This window comes from Malus sylvestris, chromosome 2 (genome assembly GCF_916048215.2).
Source record: "Malus sylvestris chromosome 2, drMalSylv7.2, whole genome shotgun sequence".
Classification (NCBI taxonomy): domain Eukaryota; kingdom Viridiplantae; phylum Streptophyta; class Magnoliopsida; order Rosales; family Rosaceae; genus Malus; species Malus sylvestris.
In genome coordinates, this window is record NC_062261.1 from 2,304,825 (window position 1) to 2,330,582 (window position 25,758).

Sequence of the window (25,758 nt, forward strand, 5' to 3'; positions counted from 1 at the left end):
CCAAATAAATCTTTGGGTTTTCCTCTCTTGATCACTAGTAGAATATAGGCTAATTATAAATAAAACTACATTGTCGTGATCTTACTAATTCTTAGTTTATTTGCCCCTTGTCGAGGAATTCCAATACATGTGTATGGTTTTTATCGAAAAATAATTCATCATAAAGGACTTTCACGCAATTAAATAACAAATGTTACATATCACACTTTTTTGTGCCCAAGTCTTTCAGAGATAAATTTGACGGGCGGCAGGGAAGTAGCAGGGGTAGGAGGAGCACCACTTGGACTTGGACTTGGAGTATTTGAAGAGGGAGCGAAATAAACCGCAACCTTTTGGCCTTCAGCGCAGTGGCTGGCGATGGTGCAGGTAAAATAATGTGTCTGACGCAGTAAATCCAATTATACTTGGCTTCTGAAGTTCAAGTATGGGATTTGTGGTGTTGCAAATCTCGAAATTTTCCTTGGTTACCATAGCCACGGTATGTTCTCCTTCTGTAAACTTGAAGTCTGCACAAATTAAGCAACGATATCATCATGTAAATTAACTAATTATAATTGAAGGCAATGTGTGACACTTTTCAACATACACATGAAATAAAAGTTACTAATTAATGAACTAATGGTGAATCAGTTCAGAGAAGTTTTTTACACACATAGAGCATCGTTAAGTACAAAGCTATGATTGGCAGCCCATGAAACGTAATAGGCAGCGCCGCCAGGCGGGACAGTCCAACCCAAGTCGTCTCCAACTACATACTCTGTAGCTGCTGTTGTATGTGACATCGTTGCTACTGTTGCCACTGCTATAGCTAGAACCATCACGTTCCTAAAGTTCATGGCTTTGATCATCTTTTCCCTCTCTTTCGTCCTTGTATTAGAAAACGAATGCCAATGTGGTCACCTATTTACATTAGTGTCCGAATATATATGATACTGATATCCGGTAATGTATAATTAATTAGTTAGTTAACTGCACAGTTGCATACAATGTAGTACACAGTACACTTGATCAAATGTTGAAGTTATCAAAACTATTTCATTGTAATCATACTAAAATGCTTTCAGACGATCGTGAATAGGATCCTCCGCTAGAATGACCTAGCCGTCTGCCGCACAGAATGTTCTAAACGAATCTATAACAGCTAGAAAAGTGTTCATACTAGTTACTAACTTAACCTGTGCTAACTACTTGTCTAGACCTACTTGACAATATTTCTTATAATCTAAACCGATTATGTATTAGGTGATCATTTAAATACTAGCCCTACAAAATTTTATTGAAACCGAAAGTCATTTAGATATCTATATGTGACATGATAAATAGACGAATAAGATATTGTCAATAAACAAAATGCTTCATAATGATAATCAATCCGATTGGAGTGAACAATAAGGATGAGATGAAAAAATATATATGAGATGAAAAAAATACTTTCATAATAAATAAATGGCCAAATGGTTTATTTTGGATAAAAGTTTTGGCGGAATGGCCTTTGACTGAAGGCCTACTATTTGAATGGTTCTTATCATGGGATTATACTGTACATTTCGTTAAGAGTTTTTCTATTTAAACACGACTACCTATTTAAGTTCATCCCAATTTCTATGTACACACATACACAACAGAAAATGGATGATGTGGAGCGCATGTGGCCGTTAGACTTCACACTTAGGCAACCTACTTTGATACCATGAAGAAAGTTGGAGTTCCACTATAAAACCAATTAGCACTACGAAGAGTAATCCAAATCAACGTGGGATTCTCTTCAAGGGGATAACTGCTTGTAAAGATAGAGAGAAACTGATTTCCTTGGATTATGATTAAGTGATTACAGACTCTGTTTTAACAGTAATAACCTTTTCTTTCATTCTTCTACTAACTAACAACCTCTCTCGTCTTGTCAGTGGTCAATTACGTCTAAAAGTCGCAGACTCGTCAGTGGCCAAGGAAAGGTTGAACACGAATGAGGCACGAATCCCGTCCTCGTGCTGTTTACTAGGTAGTGCTATTGAATGCACATGCCACACTATCCGTGCTTTATAACCCCCCCCCCCCCCCCAAAAAAAAGCCATGATGGTGAGCCTTGGCCACCAAATCCGTGGCTCATGCCTATTTTTCAAGTAGTGTGTTTAAACTTGAAAGCTTCTCCTGGAATCTCAAAATTAAAGGGATGCATTCAGGAAAGAGTGTATTTTTCATATTATCTAGCTAAAGCCAAAGGCAGTTCTTAATTGACCTATTGAGTAAATTAAGTATGCGTTTGAGATGTAGTTCTTCTTTATCTTATATTCTTAATCACTAATGCAGGAGAGATGGAATGCTTTTAGCCTACCAAAAAAATCTTTGGGTTTCTCTCTTAATCAGTTAAATATAGGCTAATTATAAATAGAAGTACACGTTCACGATTTTATTATTTCTTAGCTCTTTCCCCCTTGCTAAGGAATTCCAATACAAGCGTATGATTCACGCCATTAAATAATGAATGTTACAGATTACACTTTCCTGAACCCAAGTTTTTTGGACACAAATGTGAAGGGCAGGGACGCAGCAGGAGGAGGAGCAAGAGGAGCAACACCTGGACTTGGACTTGGAGTGTTTGCAGAGGGAGCGATATAAACCGCAACCTTTTGGCCTCCAGCGCAGTGGCCGGCGAAGGTGCATGTGAAGTAAAATGTGTCTGACGCAAGAAATTGAAGTGCACTTGGTCCATCGAGTTTAAACAAGGGATCTGTGGTGTTGCAAATCTCATAATTCTCCTTGGTTACTAAGGCCACTGTATGTTCTCCTTCTGTGAAGTTGAAGTCTGCACAAACAAGGATATCATCGTGTAAATTAGCTAAAATTGGTCAATGCATGCATGACACTTTTCAACACGCGCTCGCACTCACACAAAAAGATAATGAAATAAATGGAGAATGCAGTAAATAAGTTTATTACATAGAATATCGTCAACTACAAAGCTATACTTTGCAGCCCACGAAGCGTAACTGGCAGCGCCGCCTGGCGGGACAGTCCAACCCAAGTCGTCTCCTACTACATACTCTGCAGCTTCTGTTGTATGCAACATCATTGTTACTGCTGCCAATGTCATAGCTAGAACCATCACATTCCCAAAATTCATGGTTTTAACCATCTTTTCCTGCTCTTTCTTCCTTGTATATTGAAATGAATGTTAATGTGTGTCCTAATTGCATTAGTTTCTGAATATATATATAGAGGACAACTTGAACTTAGGAAACGGTTGAGTGAGACTATCCGCCATGTGATATGAAATGTGCACATTGTGTATGATATCCGGCAGTTTATAATTTATTAAATAATTGCAAAGCTGTATGGGAGATATATAGTACTTGAAGAAATGTTGTAATTATCATAACTAGTTGTTTTATTGTACGAATAATACTAAAAGGGCTTCAGACAAGAATAGGATCCTCCGCTAGAATATTATATCTCAATTGGGAGGAGCCAACTTGGGGATAGTACATGTTTTCCTAAGAAATACGATTTCAATTATATTTTTTAGAAATTAGCAAAGAAAACAAAGTTTAAGTGAGTCATATAACCGGCATCAGGCTGACAAATTACATTGTATATTAGGCTTATTTTTAGTTACGCCTCTTGAAACTCTATTTTGATCTTGTTTTGCCTTTGTAACTAAAAAATTATCACTTTACTTTCTGAAACTCAAAATTCGTTTCACTTTGACTTGTGTAATAACTAAAGACACATGGCAGCTCTATAGGCCACCCTGCCATGTCAGCTAAGGTTTGTTAGAAGTTAGTTGCACTATTAGGAATTGGTTAGTTAAGTGGGCTGGATTGAGAGAGTGCTATGTCATCAAAGAGTGTAAGAATGCTAAATATAGCAACCTAAGTGTAATAGCACTATACCGTTGTAAAAGCAATAACAAAAGCATATTCAGTCTCTCTCTCTTCTTTCATCTTCCACTTCGTTTTCTTGCTGAGCATTCTTCTTCATTTCTTCATTAATTTAGTTCAGTTCTTCATTAATTCAGAATAGTTAAGATGGTACTAGAGCCAGTGATTTTGCTGTGAGGTTTGATTGTTTGCTATGTTTCCAGCTATATTCTAGTGATTTCTTCAGCTGCTGCAACAATGGCAATCTGGGTTTCAAGTGTCAGTGCCGACTTTAGTGAAGATTCATGTGAATTGTTCCAAATTATTCATAATCTCAATGTTCTATGAAGGTTTCTGCGATTCTTTCTTTCAAAGTTGAAAGATTTGGAATTCTTGTTTTCTGGGTAATTCTTGAAGATTGGTTCAGAAAGTTTGTATTTCAGTTTGTTAGAGAAGTAATGATCTTTCTTTGAGGGCACGAAGCCATTCTTGATTAAATCTTGAGATTTTTTGTGGGCACGAAGTCATTTCTGTTTGATTAGTTGAAGTTCTGTTGAGGGCACGAAGTCATTTCTGCTTATTTAGTTGGATTTTTTTGGGCATGAAGTCATTTCCGTTTGATTGAATATTGGTGATTTTCTGAGTTTCTTTGAAAAGGATTGTATCAGGTAGCTGCTTGGTGATTTACATCTTCAGAATCTTGAAGAATCGTAATAAACTTTGTTGATTAATTACATTCTTTCAGTGACAATGACATCACCTTCTGTGAAAATTGAAGGGTTTTTGGGTATGCTGACAATAAAGTTGAATGATAAGAAAACATTTCAGTTTACATCTGTACTAAAAGGGTATAAATTGTTCGGTCTTTTTTATGGATCTGCTAAGTGTCCATCTAAGTTTGTGATTAGCACTGATCAGGGGGTCACTAATACAATTTCTGATGAATTCTTGGAATAAGAATCTGTGAATCTTGCTCTTTTGAGTTTGTTGATTGCTACGTTGTCAGATAAGTCTATTGGACATATTTTAGGCCTTAAAACTAAGAAGCTTGGACCAATTTACATGATAGATATGCTTCTATTTCTAAAGCTAGAGTAAATATTCTGAAAACAGAATTTCAGACCATGCAAAAAGGGGGTAATTCTATTGACCAGTACTTGTTTAAACTCATAAGTATTCAAGAACAATTGATTGCTACTGGTGAAGTTGTGAGTGATAATGATTTCATTGTTGCTGCATCATTTGGTTTGCCAGAGGAATATTTTGTTATTAGAACTGTGATATTTACAAGAGATGCAATTATGTCCTTAAGAGAGTTCAGATAACAGTTGTTCTGTGCAGAAAGAGAAGCTGACTCTGTGGCGAACAATTTATCTCCTAATTTTGTTGGATTGTATATGCAAGGGGCTACTGGATCTGATTCTCAGTCTTCAATGACTCAAGGATCTTCTAGTAATGAAGATGTATTTTTACTACTGGAGGTGTTCTTACACAGATACCAAATGGAGGTTCAACTTTTGGAGGTTCACATCAACAGGGATCTTCTTCATCAACTGCATTTTAGGACTCGAGGAAGCTCTCTTACAACTCCCCGAGGCTCCTAGGACAATTTTGAAGAAGCTTTGACGTCGAAACAACCGAGTCTCGAGGAGCCCGATTTTTGTAAGATATTTCAAGCCATTTTCAGGCCACATCCGTCCATTTTTTGGACTCCAAAGGTTTGAAAATTTTCCCATAAACCAGCTACTTTTTCCAGATTCCGGCGAGTTCAGACGGCGGTGGATGGCGAGGACCACTGGAGAAGACGACAGAATATTCCTAATGGCCGTTAGGCCTCCGTCAACTCTACCTGCGCGTTGTCGGCGCATGTGGCCGTGCCATAGCCGGCGCGTGGTGGCTCGTTTGGCGTTCAAAAATTTTTCTGAAAATTTATGTAGCTCCGTGATGTCGAGTAGATTGATTTCATATATTTAAACCCTAGGTTTGAGCAAACTATGGGGGTTTTATTTAAGTTTCCGTATATGTGCTTTAATTAATTTAAAAATAGTTATTTCACATATAGGAGAAACATATCCCGAGGACTTGAGGGGTTAGGCAAGGCTTGGGGGCTACAATTTGACAACGTATTTGTGACTTGGCAGTTTGTTTTTATACCTATACATAGTTATAGTTTCCATAAATGCGTATTTACTTAATTTTTACGCTTATATTGCCAAGTATCGTTATTGTGCTATTAATTGTGATAAATGCTGCTATATGGTTGTGATATTACTGTAATGACATTTATACATAATTGTACATGTTCATCTTGCTGCACCCTCGTGTTAGTACTCGCCCCAGGGCCAGGGCCAGTCTTTCACGTGTATGTTCACATCCGCATCATTCGCTTGCCTTGGATCCAAGTTAGGTGCCAGTCCTGTCGCACAATTTGCATTAGGCAATTGCGACTCATATGTGACCGTGCTTTTGCACCAGCCTTCACGTGATCGTAATACTAGAGCGTATTGATTACACCCGGTCTTGTTCGCATCAGAAATTATCTGTACGAATTCGTGTGTCAGCTTAGATGGATGAGCACTTGTTTATACTTGATTATCACATGATTATATTATTGTGGCATTTGATATATCATGACTTGGCATATTTCTGGTTATATTGTTGTTGTATTATTGTTTACATACTTATGTAATATGTTTTAAGGAAACTATACTTGTTTTACAGCGAATGGTTACTATGTTCGAAATTAAAGGTTTTTCTTACGAACATTGTTTTGCTGACTCGCTCAACTTTGTTTTTCGCCCCTGCAGGACCTAGATAGCTGTACTCTCTGTGGCATTCGAGGAACTTTCGGCAGTTCTAACATTATCTCTGTTTAGAAGTATGAACTTATCTACTATTGTGTAATAAGTGTACTTTAGCAACTTTGACCACCTTATTGTAGTCGTACTGTCTATTATGCTCTGAATAATTGTAGTGGGTTCTTCCCACGACTGCGCACTCTTTCACTGTTTAGTTTAAATTACTTCTGGTTTGGTTTTAATTTATTCACTTTTTCACAGCACTTACCCTTATGGTTACGTCACCTCACGGTGACGGCCAACATGCTTCGAGCTCCGTCGGTCAGGGTGTGTCAGTAGGAGTTACTACTCATCTTTGAGTGGCTAAGTATTGTTCAACTAAAAATATCAAACTTAAAACTTTGTCACGACACATATTCAGTGACGATGAGCAACGTCAGCAAAGAGTGAACCGGCCACTAATTTTATAACCTTAACCTTTGACGACTTGTGAAGTTAGCATGAAAACTAAAGAAAATGACTTGAAAACTTTGAATTTTATAACCTTAACCTTTGACGACTTGTGAAGTCAGCATGAAAACTAAAGAAAATGACTTGAAAACTTTGAGTTTTAACCAAAATGACAAAAAGGTGTTGTAAGTGAATAGTACCATAAGTGACATTTTAGAGTAAAAATGTCTTTAACGTTAAAAGTGAACAGTACCAGAAGTGTTTCGTTAAGACTCCCATAAATGTATCAAAATTTCGTCAGTAAAAGATCAATATTGTCGCTAAAACTCAGAATTTCAATGTACGCGCTTCAATATTCGTGGCTTGTGAAAAAAAAAAAAAAACCCACGTGTGGTGAGCCATGGACATGACATCCGTGGCTCGGCTTTCCTTTTGTAGTAGCGTGTGTTGAAACTTCTACTGAAATTTCCCAAAATAAAGGGACGATTCAAGAGAGTTTATTTTTCTTTTTAACTAGCAGCTAAAAGCCGAAGGCAGTTCATAGTTAATTTATTGAGAATCTGTCTATGTCCTTTTTCTTAACGTTAATGATAAAAATTGTAAACATTTTGATGCATGGCTATGGAGTGCTAGCTTTTAGCCTACCAAATAAATCTTTGGGTTTTCCTCTCTTGATCACTATAGTAGAATATAGGCTAATTATAAATAAAAGTACACTGCCGTGATCTTACTAATTCTTAGTTTATTTGCCCCTTGTCAAGGAATTCCAATACATGTGTATGGTTTTTATCGAAAAATAATTCATCATAAAGGACTTCACGCAATTAAATAACAAATGTTACATATCACACTTTTCTGTGCCCAAGTATTTTAGAGAGAAATTTGACGGGCGGCAGGGAAGTAGCAGGGGTAGGAGGAGCACCACTTGGACTTGGACTTGGAGTATTTGAAGAGGGAGAGAAATAAACCGCAACCTTTTGGCCTTCAGCGCAGTGGCCGGCGATGGTGCAGGTGAAATAATATGTGTCTGACGCAGTAAATCCAATAATACTTGGTTTCTGGAGTTCAAATATGGGATTTGTGGTGTTGCAAATCTCGAAATTTTCCTTGGTTACCATAGCCACGGTATGTTCTCCTTCTATAAACTTGAAGTCTGCACAAATTAAGCAACGATATCATCATGTAAATTAACTAATTATAATTAAAGGCAATGTGTGACACTTTTCAACATACACATAAAAATAAAAGTTACTAGTTAATGAACTAATGGTGAATCAGTTCAGAGAAGTTTTTTACACACGTAGAACATCGTTAAGTACAAAGCTATGATTGGCAGCCCATGAAACGTAATAGGCAGCGCCGCCGGGCGGGACAGTCCAACCCAAGTCGTCTCCAACTACATACTCTGTAGCTGCTGTTGTATGTGACATCGTTGCTACTGTTGCCACTGCTATAGCTAGAACCATCACGTTCCTAAAGTTCATGGCTTTGATCATCTTTTCCTCCTCTTTCGTCCTTGTATTAGGAAACGAATGCCAATGTGGTCACCTAATTGCATTAGTGTCCGAATATATATGATACTGATATCCGGCAATGTATAATTAGTTAGCTAGTTAACTGCACGGTTGCATACAATGTAGTACACAGTACACTTGATCAAATGTTGAAGTTATCAAAACTATTTCATTGTAATCATACTAAAATGCTTTCAGACGATCGTGAATAGGATCCTCCGCTAGAATGACCTAGCCGTCTGCCGCTCAGAATGTTCTAAACGAATCTATAACAGCTAGAAAAGTGTTCATAATAGTTACTAACTTAACATGTGCTAACTACTCGTCTAGACCTACTTGACAATATTTCTTATCTGAACCCATTATTTATTAGGTGATCATTTAAATACTAGCCCTACAAAATTTTATTGAAATCCAAAGTCATTTAGATATCTATCTGTGACACGATATATAGACAAATAAGATATTGTCAATAAACAAAAAATTTCATAATAATAATCAAACCGATTTGAGTGAACAATAAGGATGAGATGATGACCTTAAGAGTGAACAGTCATGAAAAATTACTTTGTGAACAGGCCTAGATGAGTGGTTTGTTGAAGAATCAACACCAGCCCAAAAGCCCCAGATTTAATTAAGCCCAGTTTATTTGTGAAAAAATTCCTACATAACTCTAGAATAAGAAGTTGGTTAACAAACCAAATTCTAGAGTAATCTAAAATACTAAAGAATAATCTAGATGGGCATTCTTAGCCAAGTAATAAAGTTGGCTACTAAGAAGGGCTTGTATGTCGGTGCAGTATGTGCATGAATATGCACTAGAAAGTGCTAGTAAAGTCGGCAACCATGCCTATAAATATGGGTGTGGTGTTGTAAGCTTGTAATAAGAAGAAGTAGGCAACCAAGTGAGAGTGAGAAGTAAGAGTAGTCTTGTGAGGAGTGTGAGTGATTTAGAGTTTGTCTCTAGAAAGTGAGTGAGTGTCATAGCTTCTCAAGTGTGTCCTTGAGAGTTTGAGTATTGTAATATTTTGTGTGTGTAATACAAGTAATTTGTTTACTTGTGTTGTCTCTCCAACACTTTTGTTAGAGTTGTGTACTCTAACTTTTTCTCAACAATTGGTATCAGAGCGGTACGATCAGGGACCGTCTCTAGTGAAGTTTTTAAGAATTGTGAGAAGTTTAGTACTTCGCAAGATTATTAGTTAATCTTGTTCGGCTCATCAAAATTTTGCCGACGCGATGGGAGATCTTCAAGTTGTTGGAGGAATCAAGAAGTTAAACAACAAAAATTACAACACATAGTCGACGTGTATGGAGTCTTACCTACAAGGCCAAGATCTTTGGGATGTCGTCGGCGGTAATGAAGTTATACAGCCGGAAGAAGACACCAGTGGCATTTTGAGGAAGTGGAAGATCAAGGCAGGGAAAGCCATGTTTGCCCTAAAAACTATAGTCGAAGATGACATGTTGGAGCACATACGGAAGGCTTAGACACCGAAAAAAGCGTAGGACACCTACGCCACACTCTTTTCAAATAGGAACGATACAAGACTATAGCTTCTCGAGAACGAGTTGTTATCGGTGGCCCAACGAGACATGAATTAGATCCTAGTGCTTCCATTGTAGAATCCAGGATAAAAGGAATAATTATCCATGGATTAAGACCTGAATATCGAGGCTTCGTTGCTGCTGTACAAGGATGGCCGACCCAACCATCACTTGTTGAGTTTGAGAATTTGCTTGCCGATCAAGAAGTTTTGGCAAAGCAAATGGGAGGGGTCTTGTCAAGAGGTGAGGAGGAAGCACTATACACCGAAAGTAAAGGCAGTTTTAAGCGGCGTGCTGGTAGTGGATCTAAAAGAAATGGTGACAAGGAAAAAGGTCATCAAGGAATAGGGAGTTCTCGACCAAGGGGAGTTCCGAAGTATCACGGCAACCATGGTCAGTCCCAGAATAATAAAATGTTTGAGGGCAAGTGTTACAATTGTGGAAAGAATGGCCACATGTCGAAGGATTGCTAGTTCAAAAGGCCTGCAGAAAGTAACGTCGCCAACTCAGAGAAGAAAAATGAAGATGATTGGGATGTCATTGCGTCTCTAGCCCTGGAGGAAGAATGGGACGCTGGAGCATCCGTTGCTATGGAAAAGCAAGAATCAGCTCTCACAGCAGCAAGTCCGGAGTCGATTGACTACCAGAATGATTAGATTGGGGATTCAGGCCGCTCAAACCATATGACAGGTGATGAGAAAAAGTTACAAAGTCTGACTAAGTACAAAGGAGGCCACTTAGTGGTGACAGCTAACGACTCGAGGCTACCGATTGCTCACATCGGCAAGACAGTAATTGAGCCCCGATACAACACTAACCATGTGCCGCTTCAAGATGTCTACCATGTTCCAGGTATGAAGAAAAATCTACTTTCAGTGCCGTAACTGACGTCATTGGGAAATTATGTCTTTTTGGTCCACGAGATGTGAAGGTGTATCGACACCTCAATATCTTAGGGACGCCAACAATGGAGGGACGGCAGTGCAATCAATCTATGTAATGTCAGCAGAAACTGCATACGTAGACAAGACAAGGAAAAATGAGACAGCAGATTTATGGCATATGAGATTAGGTCACATTAGCTATCACAAGCTAAATGTGATGATGGAGAAGTCAATGCTTAAGGGGCTACCTCAGCTTGACGTGAGAATAGACACGGTTTGTGCAGGATGCCAGTATGGTAAAGCACATCAACTACCATACGAAGAGTCGAAGTTTAAAGCGAAATATCCATTGGAGTTGGTTCATTCTGATATGTTCGAGCCCGTCAAGCAACCATCAATAAGTGGGATGCGATACATGGTGACGTTCATTGATGACTTCTCCAGGTATGTTTGGGTTTTCTTTATGAAAGAAAAATCTGAAACATTTTCAAAATTTAAAAAGTTTAAGAAGACAGTTGAAGGAGAAGTGGGAAAAAAGATCTGTTGCATACGCACGGATAATGGAGGAGAATATACCTCGAATGATTTTTCCCAGTATCTACGAGAATGTAGAATACATCACCAGTTCACATGTGCCAACACGCCACAACATAATGGCGTAGCGGAAAGAAAGAACCAGCATCTTGCATAAATATGTCGAAGTATGCTCCATGCCAAGAATGTACCAGGAAGGTATTGGGCCGAAGCAATGAGAACTGCAGCTCATGTGATCAACAGGCTTCCTCAACCAAGGTTAGAATTTGTCTCACCCTTTGAAAAACTGTGGGATATGAAACCTACAGTTAGTTACTTTCAAGTCTTTGGCTGTGTGTGCTACGTATTTGTTCCAAGTCATTTACATAGCAAGTTTGACAAGAATGCAGTCCGATGTATCTTTATGGGATACGACAGCCAAAGAAAAGGGTGGAAATGTTGTGATCCTACGACTGGAAGGTGTTACACATCACAAGATGTGGTGTTTGATGAAGCATCTTCTTGGTGGTCTTCAGAAAAAAAAGGCATTGCCTTATTCGAGAGAGATTGAAGATAAGCTGCAACAGAAGATGGGGGAGCAAACTGTTCGAATCCAATCAAGACCAGATGAATATGAGGATTCACTTGATGGTGATGGTGTTGAGCAAGCAGTGCCCCAAAACCCTTGGCAAGCTGACGTATATCAACAACCAAAAGAAGATAGACCTAGTGAAGTGGAAGTATCAACTCCACAATCATAACTAAGAAGGTCAACAAGAATCCGGAAGCCAAATCCTAAATACGCCAATGCAGCCATAGAAGAAGAAGCAGTTGAACCTAAGTGGCTCAAAGTTAGGAGAAGAAGTCACTGTACTTGAGCAATATCAAACTTGGAACTTAGTGCCAAAGCCAAGGGAGGTAAAACGTTATCAACTTGGTATGGAGAAAAGAATGAGCTAGTGTTGAGGGGGAGTGTTGAAGAATCAACACCAGCCCAAAAGGCCCATATTTAATTAAGCCCAATTTATTTGTGAAGAAATTCCTACATAACTCTAGAATAAGAAGTTGGTTAACAAACCAAATTCTAGAGTAATCTAAAATACTAAAGAATAATCTAGATGGGCATTCTTAGCCAAGTAATAAAGTCGGCTACTAAGAAGGGCTTGTATGTCGGTGCAGTATGTGCATGAATATGCACTAGAAAGTGCTAGTAAAGTCGGCAACCATGCCTATAAATATGGGTGTGGTGTTGTAAGCTTGTAAGAAGAAGTAGGCAACTAAGTGAGAGTGAGAAGTAAGAGTAGTCTTGTGAGGAGTGTGAGTGATTTAGAGTTTGTCTCTAGAAAGTGAGTGAGTGTCATAGCTTCTCAAGTGTGTCCTTGAGAGTTTGAGTATTGTAATATTTTGTGTGTGTAATACAAGTAATTTGTTTATTTATGTTGTCTCTCTAACACTTTTGTTAGAGTTGTGTACTCTTAACTTTTTCTCAACATGGTTTGCGTAGTATTAATTACTATCTATCATTATAATGTGTTTTGTTTTATTCCAAAATAATGAAATCTTTTTGGGAAACCTTCCTTTTTAGAGAGAGCCATGAATAAAACTCGTCATAAGGGGAGGAGGAAGGAGAAGCACCTCTTCTTTTTTAGTCCATCATAGTGAACAATATATTGTAGACTTAGTCATTGTCTAAACCATGCTTAGATATGAGTTCCCATCGCTTATTTTTCGTTCATTTTTCAATTAATCGAATCATTTTCCCAAAAACCTCCCTGTAAATTTATACTTTCCTCTAAATCTAATGTCACCTAGCATATGAAGTTGGATCCAGCGAATCTTAATCTTCTTAAGATTCGTCTATTGTTCTACAAGTGTTGATGACAAGTATTGTGCACCGAGAAACGCCACAAAATACGCGTTCAACTGTATGCATTAAGCTTTGTGCACATGATTATATGTATAATATGAATTGTTTATTTATTAGTTCTTGTTGAAAACTCATCCCTGTTAAGTTTGAGTCAACTTGAAAAAAAACGTGTAGTATATTGTGATCAAACAAATAGATGAAAAAAAAAATATACGAGTTGAAAAAAATACTTTCAAAATAAATAAATGGCCAAATGATTTATTTTGGATAAAAGTTTTGGCGGAATGGCCTTTGACTGAAGACCTACTATTTGAATGGTTCGTATCATGGGATTATACTGTACATTTCGTTAAGAGTTTTTCTATTTAAACACGACTACCTATTTAAGTTCATCTCAATTTCTATGTACATACATACACAACAAAAAATTGATGATGTGGAACGCATGTGGCCGTTAGGCTTCACATTTAGGTAACCTACTTTGATACTATGAAGAAAGTTGGAGTTCTACTATAAAACCAATTAGCACTATAAAGAGTAATCTAATCAACGTGGGATTCTCTTCAAGGGGAGAACTGCTTGTAAGAGCAAGTCCACCCATGGACATTGCTCGGGGGACAGGGGAGAGGAAAGGGCCCGAGGCCCGGTGGACAATACTCCAGCCTTGGAGAGCCTGAGTGAGGGTGGGAGCCCGAGGGCCGGGGGGTGGGGAATTGACAGGCCTGCAGCCCGAGGGCCAAGCCTTATTTAATTTTTTTTGTGTCAGGCGCGTGCCCCTCACTCGCGAGTGGGAGCGCGTCGCCCGATCGGAAATCAGGCGCTAGGGCCCACGCGCGCAGAGATGCCCAGTGACCGATGGGAAGCCACGTGGCTTCCCACGGTCCGTTCGATCCCAAAAGGTTTAAATACTAGTTGTCCGATGCAAGGGTAATAAAAAGAAAAAATAGTTTTAAAATTAAGAAAAGTTATTGTTGTGACACGTGGCACAATCTGGAGTGTTGGAATTCAATTTTTTTTAAATCCAACGGCAGAGATTAATTGTTTGAATAAAAAGTTTTTAAAAAAATGTAAAAAATTGTAAAAAATCTGAAAAAAAATTTGTAAAAAATTCTTTTTACTTTTCTATAAATACCACTTCTTCTCCATCTACCTTACACCACAATGACACGTGGCGCAACGAGAACGATTTAAAAATTCTTATCCGAAATTACAAATAATTTTATTTTGTATTATTTAAACAAACAAAAAAAACTAATATTTTATTGCCTATTGCCAGGGGGAGGGCTCCAAGGGTGGAGATGCAAATGACAATTTACTATTCATTAATGACAGTTACTATTCATTAAAGGCAGTTACTGTTCAATAGGGTGGATTGAATAGTGGATTGCCAGAGGGGAAGGCTCCATAGGTGGAGTTGCTCTAAAGAAAGATAGAAACTAATTTCCATAGATTATGATAAAGTGATTACAGACTCTGTTTTAACAGTAATAACCTTTTCTTACATTCTTCTACTAACTAACAACCTCTCTTGTGGCCAAGTAAAGGTTGAACACGAATGAGGCACGAATCCCGTCCTCGTGCTGTTTACTAGGTAGTGCTATTGAATGCACATGCCACACTATCCGTGCTTTCGAACCCCACCCCCCCCCAACAAAAATAAATAAAAAATAAAAATAAAAAGCCATGATGGTGAGCGTTGGTCACCAAATCCGTGGAATCTCAAAATTAAAGGGATGCATTCAGGAAAGAGTGTATTTTTCATATTATCTAGCTAAAGCCAAAGGCAGTTCTTAATTAACCTATTGAGTAAATTAAGTCTGCGTTTGAGATGTAGTTCTTCTTTATCTTATATTCTTAATCACTAATGCAGGAGAGATGGAATGCTTTTAGCCTAACAAAAAAATCTTTGGGTTTCTCTCTTAATCAGTTAAATATAGGCTAATTATAAATAGAAGTACACGTTCACGATTTTATTATTTCTTAGCTCTTTCCCCCTTGCTAAGGAATTCCAATACAAGCGTATGATTCACGCCATTAAATAATGAATGTTACAGATTACACTTTCCTGAACCCAAGTTTTTTGGACACAAATGTGAAGGGCAGGGACGCAGCAGCAGCAGGAGGAAGAGGAGCAACACCTGGACTTGGACTTGGAGTGTTTGCAGAGGGAGCGATATAAACCGCAACCTTTTGGCCTCCAGCGCAGTGGCCGGCGAAGGTGCATGTGAAGTAAAATGTGTCTGACGCAAGAAATTGAAGTGCAATTGGTCCATCGAGTTTAGACAAGGGATCTGTGGTGTTGCAAATCTCATAATTCTCCTTGGTTACTAAAGCCACAGTATGTTCTCCTTCTGTGAAGTTGAAGTCTGCACAAAACAAGGATATCATCGTGTAAATTAGCTAAAATTGGTCAATGCATGCATGACACTTTTCAACACGCGCTCGCACTCACACAAAATGATAATGAAATAAATGGAGAAAGCAGGAAATAAGTTGATTACATAGAATATCGTCAACTACAAAGCTATACTTTGCAGCCCACGAAGCGTAACTGGCAGCGCCGCCTGGCGGGACAGTCCAACCCAAGTCGTCTCCTACTACATACTCTGCAGCTTCTGTTGTATGCAACATCATTGATACTGCCGCCAATGCCATAGCTAGAACCATCACATTCCCAAAATTCATGGTTTTAACCATCTTTTCCTGCTCTTTCTTCCTTGTATATTGAAATGAATGTTAATGTGTGTCCTAATTGCATTAGTTTCTGAATGTACATATAGAAGACAACTTGAATTTAGGAAACGGTTGAGTGAGAATATCCGAATATGATATGTGCACATTGTGTATGATATCCGGCAGTTTATAATTTATTAAATAATTGCAAAGCTGTATGGGAGATATATAGTACTTGAAGAAATGTTGTAATTATCATAACTAGTTGTTTTATTGTATGAATAATACTAAAAGGGCTTCAGACGAAAATAGGATCCTCCGCTAGAAAAGTACATCTCAATTGGGCGGAGCCAGTTTGGGGATAATACAGGTTTTCCTTAGAAATACGATTTCAATTATATTTTTTAGAAATTAGCAAAAAATAAAGTTTTAGTGAGTCATATTACCGGCAACAGGCTAACAAATTACATTGTATATTAGGCTTATTTTTAGCTACGTCTTATTGAACTCTATTTTGATATCGTTTTGCCTTTGTAACTAAAAAATTATTACTTTATTTTTTAAAACTCAAAATTCGTTCCAGTTTGATTTGTGTAATAACTAAAGACATATGACAACTCCATAGGCCTCCTTGTCATGTCAGCTGTGGTTTATTAGAAGTTAGTTGCACTATTAGGAAATGGTTAGTTAAGAGAGCTGGAATGAGAGAGTGCTATGTAATCGAAGAGTGTAAGAATGCAATATATAGCAACCTGGAAAGGGAATTTTTGTAACATCCAACATCGATCAACAGAGAGAGGAAGTTGTGCTTTATGTACATGCCCACCTCCAAGTAGCACGAGGTCTTTTGGAAACTCATTGGCTTTGGGTTCTATTGAAACTCCGAAGTTAAGTGAGTTCGGGCGAGAGCATTCCTGGAATGGGTGACCCACTAGGAAGTTCTGCTCGCGTGAATTCCCAGAAACAAAATCGTGAGGGCATGGTTGAGGTCCAAAGCGGACAATATCGTGGTGAAGCCCGGGATGTGGTGAAGCTCGGGTTGGGATGGTGTGGTCGGGGCCCAAAGCAGATAATATCGTACTACGGCAGAGTCGAGCTCAGGATGTGGTGGAGCCTGGGTTTGGATGTGACATCCTCTCCGGATTCCTTCCACCTAATCCTACAAGTTCACATATCCGGACCTTTGAAATTTGATCCAACAGCTAAAAATAAGGGGTCCATAAAAAGTTATAATAACTTTAATTGTTGAATCAAATTTCAAAAGCTTAGATTTGTGGCCTTGGTGGATTAGATGGAAGGGATCCAGAGATCCCTTTCTATAGCAACCTAAGTGTAATAGCATTGTACCGTTGTAAAAACAATCTGACTGGATCCTTTCCTGATTGTGAGGATCTTGGGGATCCTCAAATCGTATCTGTTTATTGTATATCGTGTGACTAATTTTCATCATGTACTGTTTATGTTTAATTTTAAATAAAAATATTTAAAATAATTTTGTATCCCATGATATACGATAAACGGACACAATTTGAGAATCTCTAAAATCCTCACAAAGAGAATCCAGAGATAACCTCATTAAAAAAACTATAACAAAAAACATATTCAGTCTCTCTCTCACTCTTCTTTTCATCTTCCTTTCGTTTTCTTGCTGAGCATTCTTCTCTTCATTTCATTAATTTAGTTCAGTTCTTCGTTGATTCAGAATAGTTAAGATGGTATTAGAGCCAGCGATTCTGCTGTGAGGTTTGATTGTTTGCTATATTTCCAGCTCTATTTCTAGTGATTTCTTCAGCTGCGGCAACAATGGCGATCTGGGTTTCAAGTGTCAGTGCCGACTTTATTGAAGATTCATGTGAATTGTTCCAAAATATTCATAATCTCAATGTTCTATGAAGGTTTCTGCGATTCTTTCTTTCAAAGTTGAAAGATTTGGAATTCTTGTTTTCTGGGTAATTCTTGAAGATTGGTTCAGAAAGTTTATATTTCAGTTTGTTAGAGAAGTAATGATCTTTCTTTGAGGGCACGAAGCCATTCTTGATTAAATCTTGAAATTTTTGTGGGCACGAAGTCATTTCTGTTAGATTAGTTGAAGTTCTGTTGAGGGCACGAAGTCATTTCTGCTTATTTAGTTGGATTTTTGTGGGCATGAAGTCATTTCCGTTTGATTGAATATTGGTGATTTTCTGAGTTTCTTTGAAAAGGATTGTATCAGGTAGCTGCTTGGTGATTTACATCTTCAGAATCTTGAAGAATTGTAATAAACTTTGTTGATTAATTACATTCTTTCAGTGACAATGACATCACCTTCTGAGAAAATTGAAGGGTTTTTGGGTATGCTGACAATATAGTTGAATGATAAGAAAACATTTCAGTTTACATCTGTACTAAAAGGGTATAAATTGTTCGGTCTTTTTTATGGATCTGCTAAGTGTCCATCTAAGTTTGTGATTACTACTGATCAGGGGGTCACTAATACAATTTCTGATGAATTCTTGGAATAAGAATCTGTGGATCTTGCTCTTCTGAGTTTGTTGATTGCTACATTGTCAGATGAGTCTATTGGACATGTTTTAGGCCTTAAAACTAAGAAGCTTGGACCAATTTACATGATAGATATGCTTCTATTTCTAAAGCTAGAGTTAATATTCTGAAAACAGAATTTCAGACCATGCAAAAAGGGGGTAGTTTTATTGATCAGTACTTGTCTAAGCTCATAAGTTTTAAAGAACAATTGATTGGTGTTGGTGAAGTTGTGAGTGACAATATTGATTTCATTGTTTCTGCATTATCTGGTTTGCCAAGGGAATATTCTGTTATTAGAACTGTGATATTTACAAGAGATACAACTATGTCCTTAAGAGAGTCCAGAGAACGGTTGTTCTATGCAGAAAGAGAAGCTGACTCGGTGGTGCAATTTATCTCCTAATTTTGTTGGATTGTATATGCAATGGGCTACTGGCTCTTATTCTCAGTCTTCAATGACTCAAGGATCTTCTAGCAATGAAGATGTATTTTAACTACTGGAGGTGTTCTTACACAGATACCAAATGGAGGTTCAATTTTTGGAGGTTCATATCAACAGGGATCTTCATCATCCAATTTAGGGTCTTATCCTTCTCCTGGTTCAATGCAAATGCCATATTCTCTTCGTATCCACGTGGGCCCTAGATTGGCATGTGACGCTTAATCATTGTCGGCGTGGACGCCACGACACAAGTTAACTGCTGTTTTAACCTAAAGCTTAACAAATGTATGAAACTGTCCAAGAATTATCACTTTAGGTAATAGACTGGGATGAAAAACTTAATGTATGAAATGTTGAAAGCCAAAAAACTTTAGGATAGTAAATTGAGATTTACTCTAGCTTTTAATTTTTTAATTTTTAATTTTTAATTTCTAATTTTTTTAATGTCCATGTGGCACTAGATTGACACATGGCACTTAATTATTGTCCACATAAGCGTCACATCATCAATTAATGGAAGTTCTGACGGAAAAATTAACGGATGTATGAAAGTGTCCCAAAATTATGACTTTAGGTACTAGACTGTGACGAAATAAACCTGATGTATTAAATATTGAAAATCAAGAAACTTTAGAGTAGTAAACTAAGATTAACCATGTATAGGGTTGAAATATATATATTTGTCATTGATTGTGGTTTATTATCCAACAGTTTCTGGTAGTTAAGCTACATTGGTAAGGTTTACTTTTACATGCAAAATGTAATTAGCCAGTAAGCATATAATTTGTTCAGGTGATCTAAATTCTACGAGTTCTTTAAATTAAGTGCACCAAAGTACTTGAGTTTAACAAATTTGGCATTAAGCTCATCGGGAGATGCTAACTTCGAGTTTATATGATATAATCACGAATATTGTAAAATATTTAGTGATTTCTTTCTTTTACGAAGTCTTTGCTGCTTTTTTTTTTTTTTTTTTTTTTTTTTTTGCTTGTTTGATTGCATATATATATTCTCCTTCAAACACTTTCATTGCGAGTATTGATTCGCTTGCGAAGTCTTTGCTTGTTTGATTACATATAAATACTTTGGTCCTTCAAACACTTTCAATACGAGTAACCTTTTTTTTTTCTTTTTTCTTTTTACTTGGGCATAACTCAGGTTGGAAATTGGAATGAGTAACTTGATTCACCAGGAATATTTGAAAAGCATTGCACCAAGACAAAGAACAAAAGATTAATCAATTAATATCCCGTCACAAAATAACCCAGGAAAGAATGTGGGTAGCGGTACTGGGTGGACGGTCTAATTTTCCCTTTGGAAAATCCTTATAATTACCACTGCTTAGCTTTCAAATCACTTCTGACCATCAAATGAAATTGACTTAATTTTGAATAAATCAATCATAGCTTCATTATTTTGTTTTGGTGAATCACACGACATACATTCACTATTTGGGGTCACACCAATGAACGTAATATAAAGTACCTCTAGATATTAGTAACTAAGGTAATAATAAAAATGTTCCTCTTTCCTCTTGGCATATATAGCTAGTAGCCAATTGACCCCAATTGTTTCCTGAACCCGTTTTCTTTCTTGGACACAAATTTAACCGCAACAGATATTTGAGCAGCACTTTGGCTTTGTCCTTCACTTGAAGTTGGACTTGGAGAAGGAGAAAAGGGCAATCTTTTGGCCTTTGAAGCAATGGCCGGCAAAGGTGAAGGTCAAGTAAAATGTGCCAACTTTAAGGAGGATTTTGACTCCTGCAACACGGTGGATTTTGGGCACGTCTTTACTTACTAGCCACCGCCAATGGCCACGGTTCAGTGTTCTGTAATGGTTTTCCTTTATGATTTTTTTTTTTTTTACGCAGAAGTCAGGTTTGAAAGTAGAATGTGTAACATATAATTTGGATTCATCAGGAGGGAATATTTGAAAGTAGAACAAGGACTAACACATTACTCACATTCATGATTTCAACTATCTTTTAATTCCCGTATTCGTGTTTTGTTCTTGTACGTAGGAAGTTAGCAGTGCGATGTTGGGATGCTGTGAGGTCAGAATTTATACTGGGGAGACTTCTCGGATTTTAGGAAGCAGTTCAGGGTGTCCGCCCAAAATGCATTGTCTATGACATCCGGAGTTGCAAGCTAGCTACCTTGGTGTGTATATGAGGTGCAGTGCTAGATAGATCAAATCACTAATTAGGGATGTTTCAATGAGCAGGCGTCGATGTTAATTATGTTTGAAAAGAAACAAATTTAAACTTTTAAATCATGGTAGCTACTGAACCATACAATAATATAATTATATATGGACTTTAAACTGTTTTTTGTGAATTTTGAGGTGTATATAAAACACAAACCTGCAGGCCATAGCATTGCTGATTCCCTAGCAAAGAATTTTGACAAGTAATGTAAAATTGGCCACCCCGTTCAATTAGGGTGCGTTTGGTACGTGGGATGGGACGGAACAGAGTTGGACGGACGCGTTCCGTCCCACATTTGGCGTGCTAAAATTATGTGGAACGGCTGTCCCGCGGGACGAAAATGGGCTAAATTTTGGTTCCGCGCTCCCCCCTGGAACGGGTTTTTCCATCCCGTGGAACACAAAAATCATAAAATTTAAGACAAAAATACCCCTTAACTTTTTCAATATTTACACCATCTATATCATCCAACAAACCCTAAAACTATCATTTCTCTTCTCTCTGCCGCTGTGAACGTTCATCCTTGCGCATCTCCCCTTCACGAACTTTCAGCTCTTCATCCCTGCCCATCTCCCCTGCTGCTTGTAAATCCTCCAATCTTTATCTTTAATTAATTTTGATGCTGCTTGTAAATCCTCCAATCCCTAGAACGGGTTTGGTGTTTGCTGTTGCTTGTAAACCTCCCTTCGCGACCTCGTTTTTCTTCCTCAGAAGCTCCTCCACGGTTTCCTGAGTCGGGTTCTCCGGCGGTTCTAGGGTTGAGTCCGCGGAGTGAGCTTCGTCTGTGAAATCTGCGGCAGCTGCTTCGGATGAAATTGAAGCGTACGGTCGCGAATGAACATTGTACGGAGCAAGCCTGAGCGCTAATTTCAAATTCAAATCACAAAATTGAGTTAGAAATGTGTGTATGAGTGTCGAGAGAGAGAGAGAGTACCTTGGTTGGAAGGAAGCGGAGAGAAGATGAGGGAGGGGAAGTGGAGGAGAGAGACGGTGGGTTGATTGGTTCGGAGGGTGGAGGTGATTGAGGAGAGAGATGTACGGACTAGGGTAAGTTAGTCATTTTAATATTTTGATTTCTTCCATCCTGCTTACCAAATGCAGAACGGAACAACTTTTCCGTTCTGTCCTGCGCATACCAAACATAACATGAAACCACTATTCCGTCCTGTTTCGTCTCGTCTCGTCCCGTCCCGTCCGCGTACTAAACGGTACCTTAAGAAATGGGGCACCTCGTTCAAAGGAACTAGTTATTATTTTAATATTGCTCAATTTTTTTTCCTTAAAACAAAGGGTGATGATGACTAAATCCGGCAAGAAGAGTTTGACCTTTGGCATGATTAAAACCATTATTTAGCTGTCCTCGATCGTAATCGATAAACAATATTAATGTCTCTTGATTATACATATGGTGAATTGTTATTTGTATGTAAGTTAAACTATTTTTGCTTCAAAACACAAGGAAGCACAATTATTTTCTCCTTTCAACAAAGTTTTTCTACGCCTCTCAATTTGTAATAGCGGAATAAACAATGTCAGAAAGCAATTAAGTTATGTTTGGGTGAGACACTTTTAATTTAGAAAGTATTGAAGTATCATGTCGCACCCTGAATTCGAGGTCGGTGGAAAAAGAATAACTCCACACTCAGTGCACAAATAAAAGTAAAATAAAGATGAAAATAAACGAATTACAGGGTTGAACAAGGCACGTGTTCCCGAATATTGTTTGGAATTTTGGGTTAAGTATTACTGCAGGACCAATTGTAATTCCTTTGTTACATATATTGAGCAGTTTATTTCAACACAAAAGATCAAATTAAAATCATCATGAATATTGGATTAATGGAAGTCTTGTGGAAATGCAGTATGAAGCATTGAACTCACAATATTAACTTAACACTCAAGAACAAAAGAGTACTAGAAGAGGCAGAAAAGAGCAATGGTAATGGACATAAAAACAGTAGAAAAAGTAGAAGCTAGGGAAGAGGCTGCTGACGGAGGAGGTGCCGTTGTGGTTGGTGGCGACAAAGGAGTCTTAGTGTCAGAAGGAGGAGGAGCCATTGTGGTTGGCGGCGATGCAGGAGTTTCACTGTCAGGAGGAGGGGCAGCAGGGCTAGCTGTCACTTTGATGCTCAACTTCTGACCCTCGTTACAGTGGCCTGGGAAGGAGCAGATGAATTAGTAATCGCCGGTTTTGTTGAGGCTGTAACTGGCTGGTCCTTGGTTTAGTACGCCCAGAATATCGGTATTGTTGCATTCATCATAAGCTGTCTTTGTAAGTGTGGCTACATCATGTCGTCCAGTTGTGAACTGGAACACTACCAGAAACAAAAAACCAAACTAAGATCATATTGAACTTGTACGAATAGTAAAAATTTAGGTAGCGTTTTGACCCTTATATTTCAGTTATCTACACCTCAAACTGCATATTTACGATTTTTCAGCTCTCATAGGAATAGTACTAGAAACTAAAGAATGAGTGTTGAAATCACTAGCCTTAAAAACGTCAGCTCGCTTAATAACCAAGTTTTCAATTTTTAGTTTTCTTGAAAACTGAAAACCAAGATCAAACCGAATTTTGAAAAGTCACAAAAGTAGCTTTTAGTTTTCATTTTTGTGAAAACTGAAAATCTATTAAACAAGTTTTCAGTTTTCAAAAAAAATAAACAAAAAACGAAATGATTATCAAACAAACTTTAAACTAATCAGAAAAGGTTAAAAAATGATTAATGAACTTGAAAGGTAAATTTGGATTTACCTAGGGTGTCGCCAACTTTGAAGGTATGTTTGGCAGCCCAGGAAGAATAAGTGTCGGAATCAACAATGTTAGTCCAACCAGTAGCATCACCAACTGTGTGTGTTTCAGCTTCTGCTCTTTGTGTGATCAGTGCTGCTGCTGTTATTACAACAAAAGCTGTCACAAAACCAAGCATTTTAGGCGCCATCTCTCAAATTCTGCAGGATATCTGTGTGTCCACAGGTTGCCCCCACTTATCAAGCTACCTGTTTGGTATATATTTTGGTGTGTGTTGGCAATACTGGTTCTCTTTACAATATATAGACATAGAGAGGGACTGCCCTTTGCTTGCATAATTTGGGTTGTGGTTGCAATGGGCTTATATAAATAACATTATCAGCATGTGAAGCCGAAGTCAATGACTGGAAACATGTTGATATCAAATGGTGCGATGAATTATTCCTGATTGACTTGGCAACTTCACATCTCATGAGGCATATAAATTTATTGGGAAGAACTTTTACCATGCTGAAATTGTAATATCAACTCGTTTATTAAGCGTGAATTAGTATTATCACGTGACCGTAATATATATAATCGCAAAAATTTCTCCAACTTCATCATTATGTACTTCAATCTCAAATCTACCTTTACGTGTCTTTCAGTTAAAAGTAATGCTAAGGAGACTTAATTTGTAAACTAAATTTGCAAACTAAATGAATGTGTCACTAATAAAAAATGAGCACGTTTATCAACGTTTAAGTAATAATTTAATCATCAACTTCCATGTCATTTAGTTTACAAATTTAGTCTCCCGCATTACTCTTCAGTTAATACACAAAGGCGAAGCCGCTCATAGGCTAGGGTGGGCACTAGATCAGTAAACAATTTGGGTAAACAAATTTTTGGTGCTAATCCTTATGAAGTTCACCCACTTAATGAAAATAAGCTCACCCCAGATAACTAAAAGTCGGACTATATATGTCTCTTTCGTGAAAATTTCTGACTCCGTTCTTGGTTAACTACTAATTATACGTTTTTTATGTCACTTAGAGGTTTCGGTTGAGAATGAAATGCGGCAACTTTGAAAGAGTAAGCGAAATTTGTTTTATACAAATAGATGTCTGTGAGACCAAATCAATAATAATTATGTATTGAGACCCACACCATACTATAAACCAATGCATCTATCCACTCCTTGCAAGCATATTAAAATTGCAATGTGAGAAAGAAATAGGAAGCTTCCTGCTGTTTATGATTTATCTACTCCCTTTGCATGACTTATTCTTTGGCAACTTTAAATTATTTTATCCTAAGTTTTTTATTCTATGGAAAAATTGTTATTTGAGACAAACTATTTGTTATTGGAGAAATTTTTCAGTGTCTCCGAATACGGGATGGGGTGTATTACTCCATGTTTCAAGCACATTCAAGAATTTCTCGTGTTGTTTAAGTATGACCTTTTATTTTCCAGACAAGCAGAAACTATATAATTTTTGAACTTTTCTTTTCCAGAGTAGCAGATTTTTTTTATTTTTTATAATGCCGTGGCCGGCATTACCCTTTTTTTCTTTTTGTTCTTGCTGTAAACGATTCGGCGTTTATTATGATTAAGAAAGAACAACGGAAGTTTTCCATGTGATCCATGACGAGTGACATAATTTCCTCGTGCTTTAGTGAATACGAATCGGGAAGCGACACTCTTTTTTCCCGTCGTTTATCCAATGGTACTGCATAGAAAGGTGA

The 25,758-nt window shown here is 37.7% G+C and overlaps 3 protein-coding genes, 1 long non-coding RNA gene and 2 pseudogenes across 4 annotated transcripts; all 6 read right to left on the minus strand.

Moving 5' to 3' along the window:
* Nucleotides 1-200: 200 nt before the first annotated feature.
* On the minus strand, nt 201-848 carry LOC126592760 (umecyanin-like; annotated as a pseudogene).
* Nucleotides 849-2,398: 1,550 nt separating this feature from the next.
* Nucleotides 2,399-3,164, minus strand: LOC126592747 (mavicyanin-like). The gene is made up of 2 exons (XM_050258525.1): nt 2,938-3,164; nt 2,399-2,803 (listed from the first exon to the last, which is right to left on the minus strand). Exons 1-2 carry the CDS (start codon nt 3,131-3,133, stop codon nt 2,493-2,495), a joined length of 507 nt encoding a protein of 168 aa, XP_050114482.1. The 5' UTR covers nt 3,134-3,164; the 3' UTR covers nt 2,399-2,492.
* A 4,786-nt stretch (nt 3,165-7,950) lies between these two features.
* Nucleotides 7,951-8,705, minus strand: LOC126592753 (umecyanin-like). The gene is made up of 2 exons (XM_050258540.1): nt 8,406-8,705; nt 7,951-8,258 (listed from the first exon to the last, which is right to left on the minus strand). Exons 1-2 carry the CDS (start codon nt 8,599-8,601, stop codon nt 7,951-7,953), a joined length of 504 nt encoding a protein of 167 aa, XP_050114497.1. The 5' UTR covers nt 8,602-8,705.
* Nucleotides 8,706-15,392: 6,687 nt separating this feature from the next.
* Nucleotides 15,393-16,236, minus strand: LOC126592740 (mavicyanin-like). The gene is made up of 2 exons (XM_050258515.1): nt 15,933-16,236; nt 15,393-15,797 (listed from the first exon to the last, which is right to left on the minus strand). The coding sequence occupies exons 1-2, from the start codon at nt 16,126-16,128 to the stop codon at nt 15,487-15,489; spliced, it is 507 nt and encodes a 168-aa protein (XP_050114472.1). The 5' UTR covers nt 16,129-16,236; the 3' UTR covers nt 15,393-15,486.
* A 5,456-nt stretch (nt 16,237-21,692) lies between these two features.
* On the minus strand, nt 21,693-22,436 carry LOC126592770 (uncharacterized). The gene is made up of 2 exons (XR_007612779.1): nt 22,213-22,436; nt 21,693-22,141 (listed from the first exon to the last, which is right to left on the minus strand). It is a non-coding gene; the product is annotated as an uncharacterized LOC126592770 (long non-coding RNA).
* Nucleotides 22,437-22,997: 561 nt separating this feature from the next.
* On the minus strand, nt 22,998-24,318 carry LOC126592773 (mavicyanin-like; annotated as a pseudogene).
* Between the last annotated feature and the right edge of the window lie 1,440 nt (nt 24,319-25,758).

Coding starts and splice junctions, on each gene's coding strand:
- LOC126592747 (XM_050258525.1), bottom strand. CDS start 3,133: ATGGTTAAAACCATGAATTTTGGGAATGTGATGGTTCTAGCTATGACA. Junction 2,804..2,937: donor TGTAGTTGACGATATTCTAT/GTAATAAACTTA, acceptor TTGTTTGTGCAG/ACTTCAACTTCACAGAAGGA.
- LOC126592753 (XM_050258540.1), bottom strand. CDS start 8,601: ATGATCAAAGCCATGAACTTTAGGAACGTGATGGTTCTAGCTATAGCA. Junction 8,259..8,405: donor TGTACTTAACGATGTTCTAC/GTGTGTAAAAAA, acceptor TAATTTGTGCAG/ACTTCAAGTTTATAGAAGGA.
- LOC126592740 (XM_050258515.1), bottom strand. CDS start 16,128: ATGGTTAAAACCATGAATTTTGGGAATGTGATGGTTCTAGCTATGGCA. Junction 15,798..15,932: donor TGTAGTTGACGATATTCTAT/GTAATCAACTTA, acceptor TGTTTTGTGCAG/ACTTCAACTTCACAGAAGGA.